The 18192-nt window shown below is 40.0% G+C and overlaps 1 protein-coding gene across 1 annotated transcript in view; it reads right to left on the bottom strand.

Moving 5' to 3' along the window:
* The window catches only part of LIN28B (lin-28 homolog B), an 86935-nt gene that overhangs the window by 30660 nt on the left and 38083 nt on the right, over positions 1-18192 (bottom strand). The window contains exon 3 of the mRNA XM_054821770.1: positions 9369-9553. Within this exon, the coding sequence (XP_054677745.1) occupies positions 9369-9553 (185 nt within the window). The remainder of the gene's footprint in view (positions 1-9368; positions 9554-18192) is intronic.

Genomic DNA, 18192 nt, shown 5'->3' with positions numbered 1-18192 from the left:
CCTGTCGTCACTCTGCCCGAGGGATCACGGATATCGCAGGAGCATTTCCATTGAGCTCTACCGTCTCTTCTCTGAACAGCTTCCCGTAAGCAACTGCAAAGTCCCACTCAGTTACTTACAGATGGAGGATGCCATATCACCATGCAAGGGTGGCTTAAACTGGTACTTTTTTTCCAAAATAAATCTACCCTTCCTGATGTAAATATGCCCGTAAAGCCATGATTTCTTTCAGGGCATAGCCCATGTCTTATGACCCGCTTGAGAAGTGCTCTAGCACACTGTAGGTGCGCTTTGGGGGATGCACACAGTGGGAACAGCAGTAGCGTGCCTGCACCACCACTACAGAGATGACTACCTCCGTGACACATTCCTCTTATATAATGAGCTGCTGAGCTTCCTGACAAAATAAGATATTGAAGTAAATTCACATTTTTAAATGATTCATATTTAAGTAGGTTTGATCTTGAAGTGTCAAGGACAGAAACATGAAGCCACAGCTAATAAAAGAAACAGCTGTAGCAATTTGGAATTCTATTACTGCACAGACTTTATTAATTTGAAGTTAAAGGGCTATAGAACTTTTATTCCTTCTGAAGACCTTCGGATTCGTCAACAGTGGTAAATCAAAGGCAACATTTTTGGAATATCTGATTTAGCTGCTATGCTATAATTCAGTTTTCTCCAACTTTCAAGTTCTTGTTATATTTTTCAACAGGCCAAGATATAGAGCAAATGTTTCCATCATCTGGAATCACTATTATAATCTCTCCTTCGTGTTACATATTTATTACCTGCTTTGAGTATGTTTGCTAGGTGATGCTGGAGTGCAACACATCAAGAAAAGCAAGGAAATGCAACTGTCTTCCTAAAGTAAAAGGCATTTGGGGTTTAACTATTTACACTGAACTTTTTTGTAGTAAAATATAGCACAGACTGTGCACACCTTTTTAAAGGACAGTTCCTCCTGCAAGCAGTTCTGTTCTCAGTTCATTGATAGCTATAGTGCATCACATCAGCAAAAAGCAGCACAGTCTGTAGTCAGGGTCAACATCAACTTAAATAGAAATTTCCACAATTGAAGAAATCTTTTCAAATAACGTCCTCTTCCCTACTACTTCCAAAGCACAGGCTTAAGTATTTACTGAGTTGGGCCCTGAAAATGTATGCACTTTTTTGTTTATTCTCGTCTATTTGAAAGTATTAATATAGTAGTAAGAAATTAAACAGTGAGAGAAAAAATTTAATTAAGGAAGAAGATGCTAGTTATATTAGGAAGATTTTTAGAAGTGGGAATGATATTTTATAAATTATTTACTGACATTCTTATAACATACACTCTACTGAAGTTATGCATAATCTCTGCTAAATTGAGCAATGTTCCCAGATCTTTCTTGCTTCTAAATTCCTTCAGATATGGGGAATCATTACCACAGGTAAGACTCCACTATGATCATTAGGCATATTAGCACACAGTAGGCAAAGGCCTGAATATATGCTGGTACTTTACTGTAAATGAGAAAGAGCACTTCCCTGGATGAAAGAGGGTGAAATACCCAGAAAACACAAGGCCCAAGAAGACATCCAATTAAAGAAAAATATTCTGCATTCCAAACCCAGTGTATGTACTTAAGAAACCCATCTGCTGCGCAGGGACAGCTTTACTCTACATGAGGCTGCATAAAAACACCACCTTCCTACTCACTTCATCTGTTCCTTATACATTTTCAGAATTGTATCTGCTTACTTTAGCATCAAATTTGGATTTGTTATTATAAACACTATGAAAAATTTGGGGCCTATCTCTTCTTAACTGTACATGCATACAAATGAATACCAAAGACGACTTTATTCAGGTTCTACTCCATTCTTAATACAAGCTTGCAAAGAAGAAAATTAAGCATAGATACCACTTAGTGGTATGACTCCCGCCGGGTTCCCAGCTCTTGTTTTAGCACAGAAATTTGCATTCACTTGAAGCACGTGAATAGCCCTATCAGAAGGCACATCTGATGGAAAGGAAGCACATAGTTTTGTGTGCTTTGTTGATTTGTACACCTAACTGCAAAGCCCAATTCCCACCCGCACCAGAGTGAACAGGCTGAAACACGGCGTGGTCGTGCAAGTTCACCAGCAACGCAGGATCTGAAGAGAGCCCTTAGTTTCAAGTTGCCTTGTGATGAATTCGGTAGTTAAATTGTGTGAAACCAGAAAACGGCCTTTCAAATGAATGAGGAATTGCCTGTATCACCACCCAGCACGTTACAGTGTGCCTGGGTACCCCAAAATAACTGTAACTGACCTCAGTCTCAGAAGCAGCGCAGCTGTTAAGGGATCAAATTAAGCTTCGTAGCCTGCATCTAACTATGGGCACTTGGCTTTGCAAATTAAACAATATTCTCTACATTTAAAATTTGGAATGGGATTTCCTCCACATCTTCTGAAAGACAAAACCTTTTATTCTAATATTATACATATTATTATGCACAACTGTAACCATTTCTACACCTAGCTCCAACATTCAAGTACTGATCTTTCAGCTCGGCATCCTGGCCCCCGACTGCTTGAGCTACGGAAAATAGGCAGGAAGAGAAATCCATTCTCTTTTGAGGAAGGCAACTCCCGATGCTGTGTGCTGGATCTGGGGACAGAAGCTAGGCTAGACATGGCTTGCTGTCTTTTGAGAGGCAAAACTTTCCTGCTTGTGCTCTTACTCTGGGGCACTTACTCGCCCATAGCTGTACACCTGGCATTTCCAGAAGGCTGAAGTTTAACTACACGCTAGGCTGGAGATGAAATCATGCCAAATAGCATATAGCCCATAGATACTGGCCACTATACACACCAGTCAGTGGCAGCTGTTTTTTCTTTCCTCCCTTAAGCGACCTTCCTTTCATCTTTTGGTGAAGAAAAATATGTGGTCCTGGAGATCTGAATCTGTTCTCAACAGGCTGGACAGACCAAGTCCTGGAAGTACCCTGTGTGTTTGGTATGCAGGAAAGCTGTGGCTGCTGAGCTCCCTTAAACACAGATGGATGATGTAGAGATTTTAACAAGGGCTGTCTAACAAATACATGCAGTAACACTTTTCAGAGGCTTCTAACTTAGACTTGGATGGATCTGCACAAAGATGAGGAAAGATTAACCCCCGCCCTAGAGATCCATCTCCAAGCCAGTTTTCAAGCCTCCAATCCACAGCACCAAGTGGCAGCTATTTTTAAGTTACCTAATTTTTAAGCCTATTAATAAAGCCCTCTGGCTTTATCCCACTCTTGGAAAAACGTCAACTGTTGCTAAACCTTCCAAAAAGTTGTCAGCCTGAAAAAAAGAGGAAGTATGGAAAACTGTTCCTAATGATTGCAGTTCAGCAAAAATACAACCTTTTTAAAGTACTGAAGTAGTGTAAAGCTTTTTGGTTTTCCTTTTTTTTTTAAATCTAGCAGTGATCCGTTGCTCCTGTTAGAAGCAGTTCATACTAGTTTAGTGGCTTATTTGGCAGAGTCAGCAAATATAACAAGATCATAATAAGATCACGTAAGAAAGCACATCTCAGACTGATGCTTATTCCCATTCCTAACCTATTGTCTAAGTGTGCAAATTATTAATGATATAAAACTCCACAAATAATCTTAAATTTTGCTAGAGGATCCAAGAGGAAGTTGCATCAGGCAACTCAAGTACTTAATGCATGGTCTCATTCTCTTTTGCAGATGAGGTGTTGATACTAAGGAAATGCCTAAACCCCCAATTGCCAGAGATCGAAAGCTATACCTCCCTGTTTCTTAAAAGTCTCTCCTTAAATACACTCTCCTGTTGGAAAGAGGATAGTAGGCCAGAGGGACCTCATTTCACATGGCAGTTTTCACATAAGAGAACAAAACTGTGGTGGTCACTGCGGTCCATAAGTCTAAGAGGGGTCTCAAACATCACTGGAAAGAGGAACTAAACACCCAACAATCACTGTAAAGCAGAGAAAAAGCAAACAGCCAAGAAAATGCCATATGCTTGAAATATGGGAAAAACAAGAATGAAAACTGGAAAGAAAGAAATTCTTACAGTCTAAAACCAGGTGAAAGAGAGTCAGGGAGGAGGAGGAGGTGTTCACATTTTAATTTCTGAAACACCAGCCTTGATTAAGATCCTTTTAAAAGGCTGCATTTTTAAGAAATCTGTGTAAAAGCCATGCAACTTCTGCATTACTTCTGTGCCAGCTTCCACTTTAGAAAATGCCAGAACTGTGAATGCGATCTGCCTCAGAGAGGAGCAGGAAAAAATTAACCCCATTTCTCTGGATGGCTGGGTGCTCTCACTTCATCTACCCCCCGTTTCGCCCCGATGGTGCTCAGGATGTGCCCAAAGTGGGTCCCCGGGGCTGGCCGAGGGCAGGAGCGGATGTGCCTCCTGCGGCGTAGCTGTGTGCGGTGGCCACCAGCCTGGCCTTGCCTCCCAGGTTTAGGGTGAGGGGACTCTGACAGGCTTTCCCCATCCGCCTTGGCCCCATCCATCTGCTAAGCACAGTTTTTATGAGCTTTTCCCATTTCATTACTAGTTCAGGGCTCTCCTTCACAGCCCATACCACCCCTATTATTCATGTCTCCTTAACAAAAATCTGCTCGGCTCGAGCCGTAGGAGGCTTTTCTATGAAAATTAAATTATACACTTGAGCGTGATTCAGTCAGTAGAGATGGAACTGATGTAATTTCAAGTTTGAAGTCCCTTTGTATGATGTAACTTTTCTGACCTAAACTACCTCTCCTAGTCCTGCTAACTTTGATCCAAACACCTCCCACAGCACTCCACTGTGCTATCATCTCTGCCTGCATCACACCAGTTCAGCGGCTCTTTGTGCAGACCACAAGCTTTTAAAATTTTTAAGATATTCTTATTATAGTATGACTTTGGATCATCTGCAGAACATCTTCAGATATTAAATCCATTTTCTGTCTGAGACACAAACTAATTTTAAGTGACAGTTCATCAGGGAAGTATTTTATTATTTAATTACAGACCACCACCCCCATGGTTGCATTTCAATTTGTGGTTTAGAAATATGTTTTTCTTCATTTGAAAATTACGGTTTTGGTCACGTCTAGGAGTCACTGGCAAACACCATTTATTACATCTTAACACAAAACCACATCTTTTCTAGTTGTCTCTCCTTTGTAGTTGTCTACGTTGGAAGCAGGTTTTTGAAGTGTTACATTGATGCTGCAGTGCTCATTACTATTTAGCCAACAGCTAAATACACGGCTATAATACACGGCTATTTCACTAGCTGTACTCCCAGAACATAATTCAGCATCACCATTTATCCAGTGGCAACGCTTCGTTAAGCACCCTCATTTCCAGCAGCTCCCAACCCCCTCCTTCACACAGTTTACTTGCAGGGCTGTGCTGTAAACCAAGTCAGTGAAATGTTTCGTGTCAAACCCAAAATCTAACAACACACTACTTATTTATTACATGTTAAAATCTAAACCACTTACTGATACAACTCATCCGTGGTAGAAAGCCTCCCTGCCACAAGTGTGATGTTAGTGAAGGGTAGCATAGGACTGAGATGCCATAAATTAGAACTGGGAGATGGAGCTGTACCTTAATTATTTCTTCCTTGTCCCTTCCTTCTTGCTTTATTTTATTGCTTCCATTTGGGTGTAAATATTTCAAAACCACAAAAGAAAAAAAATATATTTCATCCTCCCCATGTCCCTTGAAATGTTCCATGTGAAGCAAGTGCCAAGTCGAGTAAATAGAGCACTACAGACACTGTGATGAAAAAGTATCCAACTTTGAGCTTCTACTAGGAATACTTCAGATACTGGATAATACCTCTAGGTTCCAAAGATACCTGTAGCTTCTAGTCCTGTGAGCATCATGCATCTTCTTTTTTTATATTGTGCCAAAGGTCTGTGGGTCAAATTTATTTAAATGTACACTGCAATAAAGAATATTTTCCTAGCTAAATTTATAAAAATATTAAATAAAAAAATTACAACTGATAAAATGGTCCTCTACCCAATTTCATTTTAGATCATATACAAAGACTGGAATGTTTGTTTAAAAAAAAAGAAAGCACGTATTTTTTTTTTCCTTCCTCCCTTTTTCCTCCTCCAAGCCTTATTCTGAGATGGTGGGCAAGGTTCTGATTTCATTTATTCTACTCTAAATCAAGATTTCACAGACTTGTCCACAAGTTACTGAGCAAGTGATTAAGGTGTGAATTCAGAGTACTTTATCTTCTCTGCATCAGCTCCCCGCAGTCATTCTTAGAGAGCAGCATAGCATGCTTTTGTGTCAGCTCACTGTCAAAGTTGAGCAAAACACACTGTGTTTGGCACGTGTTAGGAGTTCCTACGAAGGGAGCTGCAACCCACCACACTGCAACGCATTGCAAATTCATCCTCTGGCTTGCTTAGGTAGAGTCCAGCCCCAAGAGCTGCTACTATGCATCTCTGCCGTAAAACACTGCTTCTGAACCCAGAGCTTCTCTGATGCAAATCCCAGCTCAGTCTCATTTAGAAACCTCCCCTCTACCCCAGATTACTCTAGACACTGTGAAAAAGATACATACATAAGACACATGGGTATTACAATAGCTCAGAGTAAGGTTTGGGAACCTAAAGCTTGCAGGCTGCTTTTCACAGCTTCATTTCACATGGACCACAAAACTTTCTCTTTCTCGTACTGGCATGCACTGGCTGAGAAAGATACCGAAGAGGCCAACATCACCAACAGCAATTACAAAGCCTTCCCACCCATATTATAAAATTAACGTGGCCCACAGTAACGCTGAAGGGGAAATATTATCATAGCAAGGTCCGCACAGCAACAACACTCTACAAATTACAGAGACTCCAAGTCATTGTGGAAGCACCACAAAATCTACCAAAAAGCACCAATACTCAGTAACCTCAGTGTCATGACTCCCCGCATGTATTGCTGCTTTTTCCTTTCTTTTTCCCACCTTTGCTATCTTCGTTGGTCTTCCCTTCTGCCTTAAATCCTGCCCACCATTAATAGTGTCACAGGATCCATTCAAACAGGATCCATTTAAAAAGATGCAGTGAGGCTTGGCCCTCACACCATTACACTGATTATGTAGAAAAGAGATAAAAACAAGAATGCAGAATTAGCTTTCATAAATGGAGGCAGTTCTCACAGTACAACAGCAATCTTCAAGAATTCCTCCACTACACATATTGGAGATGCACTTTTTTATTGGCTAGGTGTTCAATCAAAACTAATTTTCCTTCAAGCAAAGACACTGCTCCTTACTGAGTCATAAATGTCAGTGCTACTTCAGACATTTCACATTTCAGACTTTTTTGGTGTCTTATGACTTAAGCATAAGAATTTTGAGACAGAAGTGGGCAGATGTTTTTGCCCACGTTTTCATATTCAAATTAATTCAATTTAATTTTGGATTTTTCCTTCTTTAAAGGCAAGTGCGCATGAAAGAGTACATTGTCTCATGGATCACCCCTCTGCACTGTTTTTCAGGGTGTATCTGTCCAATTTTTTCTATGCTTTAACTATGAAAAAACATCATCGAAAGTAGGATTCATCTCACCTAACTTTACAGACTTGCAAGGGAAGTATCTACAGCATTAGAGCTTGACTCCCTTTGTAGTTCCTGAAGAGAAACAGCCACAAGGCAAGATTCATCCCCAATATTTTAGATGCTTCGCTAGGATGAGATAAATTGCACTCAAAGTACTACTTCCTACACATTGACTACCCTGTACACTATAGGTATCTAGATGTGTTCAGATCCCTGTCTCCTTAAATATGTCATATTTCCTGGTCTACTTACAACCTGCCCATTATAATGTCACGGTTTTTGAAGGACTGTCTTCCTTCATATACATGTGTAACATACAGGACAACAGTATCATGACTGCATGACTGTGGCCTTTATTTGCTGCCATAGTATGAAACATCAATAACAATGGTAATGCTAATATCCTAAACAGATTAGTAATTACAGCCCATGGGAAACCAATGGTTTAAATAAGAAATATATTGGAAGCCTAGTTCAAAAAAAAAAAAAGAAAAAGAAAAGACAAAAAAAGAACAAAAAAAAAGATTTTTCACAGCCATTGCATGCAGCACAACTCTGAAAGGCCAGATATGGTGAGCAATCAAAAAGAAAGCTTTGTCTGGCTTACAAAGTCTCTCCTTGTTGTGGTTATGGACTCTGATCTGTTACAGCAGCAATAAATTTTGTTCATAGCCTTTAACTTTTACAAAGAAGGTGAAAGAGGGACAACTATCATGTTGTCTCCAGTCCTTAATTAAAAAAAAAAAAGAGAAAAAAGAAAAAAAGAGAAAAAAAGCGCCTTTTAAACAGAGGTGGGGACAACTGGAGTTCATCTGTAGCCAGTGAAGGCTTCTGATCCCCCATTTCTTGAGACTGGGCTACACTGCCTTTCCAGGTGACCCCTTCTGTCCCAAGCTACTCTTTGCTTCAGAATTTGCAATGGAAGAAAACCACCTCTCAGTCACATCATACATAAAATACTGCAGGCAAAATTTGGCTGTTTGGATGTTCTTATTAGGATCCTTCACGAACCATATATATTCCTCTCGATCCCAGTCATTACAGCTACTGGGCTGGGCAATACCATGAGGAAAAAAAGGGAGATTTGCCTAAATACAAGAGCTTTTGGGTAGGAAGGCTGTCCTACTAGGGGACCTAGGTGCTGGTGGCTTCGTAGTGAAGAGGACTACAGAACTTCTTCAAGCCATCAGAAGCAGAAAGTAAAGTGAAACAGTGCAAGTCAGACTGCTGCGCTTGCGTATAAAGAAGTACAGCTCTGGAGATTAACCTAGAATTTATAAAATGTTATTACAACAGTTCTTCAGACCACCAGGCATTAAAAATTCTGTGAACACGCGATGCTCTGTTTATTAAGTAAAAATATAATTAATCAAATTATGTACATCTCAACCCTGACTACACTACCTACACTTTCTTCTGTATAAAACTACTGATGCACAGTTTAAAACCCCACTGCACACCACAGTCGTCTTAGCATGCACAATTCTTACCTAAACATGATGTTATTTCACCTGTATTCAGACTGACCTCTCTTCTCAGTCTAATAGCGGTGTTTCCAAAATAATATTACATTCCTCTGCAGGCTCCCTCTAATTCAATAAAACCTTATCAAGTAAAACCAATCAAGTGGGTGATTTATGTAGTTGTATAGATACAGCTTAATAAGTTTAATCAAATTACTAGGCTACATGTAAATGCCAAATTTATATAGAAGGGTTTCCTTTCACAAATGAGTAAATGCTCAAAACATAATTTCAAGAAAAACTTGCAAAGAAAAAAAAGGGGGGGAATAGCAAAGTAAGGTAATTACCTATCTCCCTTTGGTTTTCTTTTTTGTACTGTCTTCCCTTTGGGTCGTCTTTCACTTCCTAAACAGGGGCTCCCACCAGGGCCTGTTACCCGTATTGATTCAAGGCCTTTGGAAGATTTCTTAAAAGTAAATTCCACTGGTTCTCCTTCTTTTAGGCTTCTAAATCCTTCCATGTAAAGCTTGCTCTGTAAATAGGAAAAATACTCTTGGTTACCATTGCCTCAAAAACAATATTTACATTCATAATCAACAGGACAAATTATCCTGTCTACTATCCTAGAATAGATACAGGTTGAATAACAATTTCCTCTGCCTGAGCTATAGCAGACGATGCTACAAATTATAGTCCTGGATACACTGAAAACACTATTCAACACTTAAACAAGTAACAAGAACCTATTTCCCGTATCAACAAAACTGAAATAACATTTTCCTTTTCTGTGATGAATGCTATAGATGCAAGAAGCAGAGAAAATGCTGTATTCTTAAAAGTCCTGTCTAACAAGCACTGGGAACGAAAAATGCATTTTTAACAAAATGGAAAGACAGCAAATATTTACTTCAGAGCTAATTCATTTATGATCAGAATTATTGTAATTCATGTTCTTTATATCTGGGACATGACTCTGCTGCTCTGGAAATGAATCAAAGATACAACAAGCGCAAGAGGCAGGAGGAAGGCACTCTGAACAAATTCCACTGAAATAGGCAATTCAAATATCCCTAGTGATCTGCTAAATTTCTGTTCATTACCCCAAAAATCTTATCTAGTTAGCATGATTTAGGTATGGATTTGTATTTTCATTCACAGAAAAGGAAATTATTATCATCAGGGCAAATGAAATAAATACTGATAAATCTTTTGATATTACACTGTAACAGCAAAATCTTGGACAAGTTGAAGTCAATAGGAGCTCACCACTGATTCTGATGCAATGAAAATTTTAATCTCAATTCCTAATAAATTATGTACAATAGTAAGTCTACATCCCATGACAAATGTGATGAATCCAACTCAAATAAAATCATCATCAAGTTAAGGGAGACAATTGGGGGGTGGGGGGGAAGATAAAATGGTAGACACTGGTTGCACTAAATGTTTATTTTAGAAGTTACACATTACATCAATGAGATCAGTTGGACTCAGAGAGAATATTACAAAATCCGTCAATTTTCAAACACTTGTAGTTTTTGCAGGAGCATTATGAAATGTGTTTTCTTTCTTTGTTCATGAACTCTTCATAGCAAAGAGAAAAATGTATCCTGACTGATTCTTACTCCATTCTCCAGCATTCACTTGGCCGAACTGCGGAGTCAAGAAGGGGATCTTCACTGCAGGTGCCATCCCACTCAGTCACATATCAGAAAGAGCAGAGTGACACTTGACTCTCTAAGTCACATCTACTGTCCCACAAGTGCAACTAGGGAACGTGTTCAAATCAGATGGCAATCCCCAACATGGAATTCATGTTATGGGTATGGGAGCTCCGCAGCACCAAGACACTATTTTAGCAGAGCACAAGAACTGACACCTACAGAGTTCGTAGTTCATACACAAAGAGGGAGCTGGTCTCTTCACAAGGAGAACAAACAGGACAGGAGGCAGCAGGCCAGAGCTGCTGCAGGGGAAACTCCATCCAGACGTGAGAAGTCACTCACTATGAGAAGAATTAAACAGAGAAGCCCAGAGAGGTAGTGCAGTTCCCTTTGCTGGAAACAGCTAAGCCTCAGCTGCACAGGGCACTGAATAACCTAATCCAAGGTCCTGCTTTCAGCAAAAGATTGGACTAGATGATCTCAAGAGGTCCCTTCCACCCTAGACTTTTCTGTGATTCAGGTATCTTAATCCAGAGCTGAATCACACCCAGTGACACTGGAACACAGGATTCCAGTTCCTGGTTTCTGTAGCAGTTTCCTGGTTCCTCCCTGTCTTTCTAAAGAGGGACACCACTGCAAAATCCCTTTCCCACAGCACTAATACACTAAGTTAAAAATTAAAAAATAATTGGGAATATTTATCGTAATGAAACCATGTGAAAGCACATGTACCTTTGCTTCCAAAAACCTCAAGTACCGGGCCAGCTGAGGTCTCCCAGTCTACCCAGCAGCAAGACAAGAAGACACTACTAATGCCAGTCTGACAGTGGGACTCAGCTGCTTAGAATTTCTGCAGCAGCCAAAAGTAAGCAAGAATGCAGCTCCACTGGTTAGGATGAAGGCTGTTTTTGTTTATGCAGTTGTGCAGCACCCAGTACACGTGGCTCCTCCACCAAATGTTATAACAGTGTGAAGCATGAGACAAACAGTTGACTTCCTAGGTGAGAGGTTGAGCACTATTTAAAAAGGGGGGGACAGTACAGGGGGGATGCACATGAAAGAAGAAATATATATCTGTTCCCTGAATCATAAGCTTAGCTGTTTTTTGAAATGAAAATGTAAGGTATAAGAAAAGGAAGTATGCAAATTTTCTCACTAATACAACTGGAAGACTGTAATTCTGCATAAACCAATGAAACAAACCACCCAGGAAGGCAGTATTATTTCAAGCCCTCCACTCTGAAATGTCTGTATAGCAATAAGGGGATCTTCATCACGATGAAGAAACATCCAAGTTCAGAATATGCCCAAAGATGACACCACCACTCATCAACTGAAAAAACAGATTCTGCCTGCGGCATGAATCCATCCTAGGTCCATCCACAACTTTTCAGCCTTCAGCAGCCACCAGGGAAAATCTTGTTAAAAGGAAAGAACTGAACGACATGTATTTTTTCCCCCCAAAAAACCATATAGTTAAACATTCTAAAACTAGACAATCATGACAACAGAGATGGGTGCTAATCACAAGGGGAATCTCAAGCAGATAAACATAAGTCCTTACTTCTCAGTAATACTGAACACGGCATGGACGCTTTTGTCTTTTTGTTTAATTACAACTTAGTGAAGATATAGTTATGTCTCAGCAAGACTTAGGCAGTTTTCCTTTCTGAGTTTCACTGTTATAAAACAAATGCCAAAAGGTTGACACCTGATATGCACATAACATTATGTCTTCTACTTTACTTCAAAAGAAAGAAGTACTTATTTGAAACACAACATAAACCTGGGCATTGTTAGTACTCTAAAATGTTTTTATTCTTCTCATTTCACTTTTAGCAATAGAACTTTTATTTCCAAACAAAGCATTATATTTATAAGAGGGATATTTAGATATATTTAAAAGCCAAAGTAATGGAACAATTATGCTTTCATAAAGCACATATTATGCAAGTGTACATTTTTTGCACATCTGTTTTTTTTCCAAGCACTTTTAGCAACAGAAAATGTTGAAAAAACACTCCAAATAACTTGCAGAGTGCTCTCCTTGAATACACCTCAACAGCTTTTCAATGTTAGAGATGGATTTGGTGCTGTCTGACTTATTGTGTAAACGTATACTACTGTGTTGTCAGCCAGGTCATGGTGGGATTCTCTAAGGGTACAATAACAATTCAAAGCCATAGTGAAAAAAATGGCATTTGGAAACCAGCAAAACAAATCTAAAACCTGCATCCTTCTTAACTTGTCTGAAGAGTTCGACACATAATGTCTGTAAAGTTGATAATTTAATGTTGAGAGACCTAGCTCAGTATTTTCCTCACATTACTTAAACAAATAAAACCCACACAATTAAAAGCAGCCAGAGTTTCAAGTCAGTGAACCATTGCTTGAGCCCTGAATGGGGTGTATGGGCACACCGCCAATGAACAAAGGGAAGAACTTAAATGCAACATGCTTTTCCTCCTTTCTTTTTCAGCTGTCAGAGACTTTGCTGTTATTTTTACCAGCAGTCAATGCAGTGATTTCAGACTAGAGGTTTTTTTCTTTTTCAACTTGACAGTGCCATTTCTATTTTTTTATAGATATTGTATTATTTCTTTGTATTTTACCCTATGACACAAAAGTCTCATACATCTCTGTCACAAGCAACGGCTTGGTCCAAAATGCCAGCAATTTCATAGGAGTATTAGCAACAACAAAAAATAATATTGGAAAAATCCATGATCACAAGTTCTTGGAAAGCATATCCTACTACGAAACAAAAATCAAAACATAACAAATATAAAGCGTATTAGCAAGATGGTCCCAAAGAAAAGTAGCATTTCCTGGGCAGTGTCAGGGAATACTTACAACTCTCACTGGGCTCTACAAAAGAAAGGAAGTTTAGAATTAAAGCTCATTACAGGGGCCCGATCGCCTCTGATACATGTGCATTATTTTTATTAATGTGTGGGGAGGGAAGGGAGAACAGGGTCCCAGTAAGTTCCTCCCCACAATTTTGCCATTTCTAGACAGGGCTGTGAACAACTGCTGTCACAGATATTAAATTCTTTGGGGGCGGGGCAAGTTATTCAGCGGCATTCTGCTTAGATCGTTTATTTTCTGTATCTCTCATTTCTTCCCCCTTTTTATCTAGTGATTGATTGATTGCTCAGTACAATGACCAGATGCCACTAGTATGTCAGGTTTCCCAAAGTAAGAAAATAGTTTTCCCTGCAAAATTATCTACAATTAAATCCAGACACAAAGGAAAGCATATCCTGAAGCCCAAACACAGTAAAAATCATAAGAAATTCTCTCCAGAACAACCTCGTACAGTTCCGTCAAAGGCCAGCAGCCTTTGAGTAAAGCAAGAGTACAGAGTAAGAGGACACAGAAGTAAAACAATTTACACTGGATCTGTACTAGCGCTCTTGCCTGCATTAGGTCAAAACCAGAATTTAACTGTTGTACCCTGCAAATGTTAGGGAAAGTGCTGCAAAATAGTATCAGTTGCATGATGCAAGCCCAGCTGCAAGGACTTTTGCTGTGCACCAAAAGTTCATTTTAGGAGTTTTGTGAAGATCATGTATGTTTGCAGGCAGAATGCTAAAAGAAACAAAAAATCCACTACACTGAACAACAGCCCGTCCAAGAGCAATACATAGCTACGCTGCACTAACACAAAATTCAAAGGCTGGGCACCCACAAGGCAACTCGCCATTGCTCCTGCTGACCTCAAGGGCTTTTTCCTGCTCCCAGAGGCTTATCTTGCACCAAATCTGGCACTTCTCCGTCCTCCCCATAAGCCAATTTAACTCACTAATCTGACAGGAAACAAACTCAGTTTAAAAAAGGGGGGTAGGATAAGAGGAAGAGGAAACAGGGATAGATTTTTGTTTTTCCAGTGAGCTAAATCTGTTCACAGAAAGGTTCAACAAGCTCCAGGGCATACACAGTGGAAAACTTCTGAGATCAGAAAAAGTTCCTTAGTATTTCATTTAAAAGAAAAAAACCCTACAGTATTACAAATATTTTTTAAAGCTCAGCATAATATAAATTAACTTTACTTTAAAAATAAAGCTATAAACCACTCTATTGCTCAAAGATTTGCACTTCAGGTCTTAGGCAATGAAGAGCCACATACACTACATGTATACAACGTTTATTAGATACAATGAGCTATCGCAAGTGACTTTAGGGAAAGAACCGGTATGTAAGCAGTTACCACAATGCAGCTGGTACACTGCAACTTGGAATTTGTTTCTGTCTTGAATTTCTACCTCAACCGTAGTCATGGTCATAACCTTGTTCCCATTCATCATCCTGTCGCTGTCCCCACAGTGTTACTCTACTTACCGAGAAGTGTGCAAATGTATTTATTTAGCTTTTGAACAAAAGGCTCTGTTTCAAAACCACCCTCTCTATACAACAGAAGAATTTCTTCTCTCAATTTATTTATATGTCTAAAGAAACTTTTACTAACAGCTTTAACTCTTAAGAACTTTACCTAAATTCTAACTCAGCTTAATACTTCCATTTCTTGTTTCAGCAAAACTTCCAAGAAGTGACTCCTTTGATAATCTACTCCTCCTTCTCTTCACATTACATTTTCTCTACCAACATTCCTCCCAGGAGAAGGTTCTCTGCTAGAAGGATTAGTTAATTTCTCACAAGTCTCCTTTTCCTTCAGGTTGATTCAAGTTGAACATTTTTGCCACTTAAGCTTCTAGTACTTCAGCTCACCTGTATTCACTAACCAGTTTGCCTAATTTAACAAATGTTCACCTTAAAAAAAATTGTTACTGACTTTTTAGCATCCCATTTAACTTAAAACAAATTAACCCAGTTCATGTTTTGTCTTTTTTTTTTTTTTTAAACAATCAGGTTTTCTGTAAGGTCAGCAATTCCTTCCAAGTCCAAAATAACACTATTTGACCATGTTTCTGCTGCCTCTATATCTGGTTACATGTTCAGCACCAGCTGTTCTAGTTTTGTATACTAATGAAAAGAGCCTGGATAATAAACATCTCATTTGCTTTTCCTCCCTGACCTCACCCTCTTTTCTCGCTATAGTAGGGGTTTTTTTTATTATTAGTGTAGAACCTACACAACTGGTCTTCTACTACTAATTTTCACACTTCCTTTGCTCCTTTGCATAGACCATTTGTATTACTGCATGCACAATTCTCATTTACCCCATTTTCCTTCTTCTGTGCTTTAATACCAGGCATGAAAATTAAGCTGGCCTCTTCTCTCATTTCTTAGTTTAAGTATTTTCTCATCAGTCATGCTAGGCACAAGATACAGTTTTAGGACTCAGTTCAGTCAATTCAAAGGGACGGTTCCTCTTCCCCCACCTCAGTCTCACATTGACTCAGGAAGAAAACTGTTTACCTCTTCTTGGTAACGTCAGGTTTTCTGCTATGTTTCTGCTCCCTGACTCTATGCAGACTCAAAAAACCACCAGCACACCTCAAAAGAAGCCATGTGAGTGTGCAGTCATGGCAGGTAAGGTTGTCCTGTGCAGCACCACGTCAACTTACCACTTACATTGCCTCAGCGATCTCCTGAAACCACACTGTTAATCCCAGACAGTTTATAATACCCTCTGAAGTCCACTCATTGGGAAGCATCATCTTCTCTTGACAGTCTCTCAATGGTCAAATACCTCCACGCTCCCTCCTCACAAGCGCTCCCTTGCTACCAGCTGACCATGACGCTGTCGGGAGCCCCACGGATCCCCCCAGGATGGAGGGGGCCCTTCCCTTCCCACACTCGCCACTGAGCCATTCCACCCTCAGGCGAGCGCAGTCACTTCAGACAGCTGAAACCACCCCATTTTCTGCTGCAAACACTCTTGTCTGCTGTAAGGCAGTTTTGCAGAAACCAGAAGGCTCTTTCTACAAAAATTGGGAACAAACGGATGCAACCTTTTATGCAATTATTAAATAGGGAAGATTGTCCTCTTTTTATTTTCATTGGGAGGAAGCACTATTTTTTTTCCTTTTTTCTTCTTTCATGAGACAAGGGCCTGAGGTGCAGATAATCAGGCTCTCCAAGGCACTCTTACATCATTTCATTTTAGTGAAGCATCAAGTGCAAAACTTCCCATTGGGGGAGAAAACCAGCACGGCTAGGCTGTGGGCACGGTGCACCTCTTCCACTGAAAAATTAATGACAACAGTGCGATTTGTACTTTCACAGTGTCCACCTAGGTATTTTTCAAGCCTCCTTTCTGTTAAAAACCCAAACCTCCCAGGCAGAGGTCAAAACCTTTCTTGCAACTCTTCTTTTATTACCTGGAAAAAGGTGCCACATGGAGTCCTACACCTCCTTCCCTGCTGCGCTTGCGGCAAAGAAAGGGGGGGAGGGGAAGAAGATGGGGAGAAAAAAAGATGAAAAAGAAAACGTATGGGCCACTGGAAAATCCGTTAATGCGCCCGAGTTTTCTCTCATTTCTTTACAAGGGATATAAACACACTAAAACATGCACGATGAATGTGGTTAAGCTCTCTCCTGTCTAGCATCTCTGCCATGAGTTTAATGGTGAGGACAAAACACAGCATGGCTACGATTCACTTATTTTGAAGTGCAAAAGCACAGGAAGGCGCAATGTACAGCCCACACAGTTTGCTGCATTTTTCAAGTACTGAAAATGTACTCTGGTAGAAAGCACAGTCTCAATGGTAGAGTTATTCCACCTAGAACTAAACCACAATTTCCTCCAGATTTACTACACCTTTCTGGTGTCGTTAACCACATTTTCAGTAACAACTGTAGCACCTCTATTTTCCACGCCTGCCCTACGATGTCTATAACATTCATTTCTGTGCTCCTCTATAAACCCCATGCATGGGAATGACAATCCCCTATGCCAGGAGAAGTTTTAACTATACAAAGCTTTCCTGTCTGCCTTCCTCACCACCTCCCACCATCTCAAGAGACTGCATATAATTAAAAAGAAATTATCCCAGATTGTGCTCTTGCCAATTCAGGTGTAGCGAGATCTCTCTCTGCACATGCACCTTTCCATTCCCCTGCACAAAAGTGGCCTGAGAGTCATGTTTTCTTACTGCAGACCCTTAACATCCATCTCTGGAAAGCTGTCCTTAACCTTTAAATTGGATAGTAGTGAAAAACAGTACAAGGGAAGTACTGAGAAAGTGGTTCATCTGCCTTCCTGCATCCCAGTTTTACATGAGAAAAATAGAGTGGCTCACGTCTTGCCAGTAAACAGAGGAATGGCTAACACTGTGGGCAACTACAGAAGCCATAGGCTCACACTGAAAAAAAGGCATTTCATACAAATGATTCAGCAAGTCAGCAGTACAGAGGGAGTTCCTGAACCTGTTAAGACAGTTCAGCTCACCCTATTCTCATAGCAAAATATATCCCAATTATGCCAACCTGGCTCGCTCTTCCTGAGGCATGGTGTAACAGGTACCAGCTACCAACAACTCTGTAGACCAACAGGGGAACAGCAGGTTGGGGAAAGGGTAGCTGGGTTGTGTTGGTAGATACA

This window comes from Grus americana, chromosome 3, assembly GCF_028858705.1.
Source record: "Grus americana isolate bGruAme1 chromosome 3, bGruAme1.mat, whole genome shotgun sequence".
Taxonomy (NCBI): Eukaryota; Metazoa; Chordata; class Aves; order Gruiformes; family Gruidae; genus Grus; species Grus americana.
Note: the sequence above shows the minus strand (reverse complement) of the source record. Positions and strands in the feature narration are given on the sequence as shown.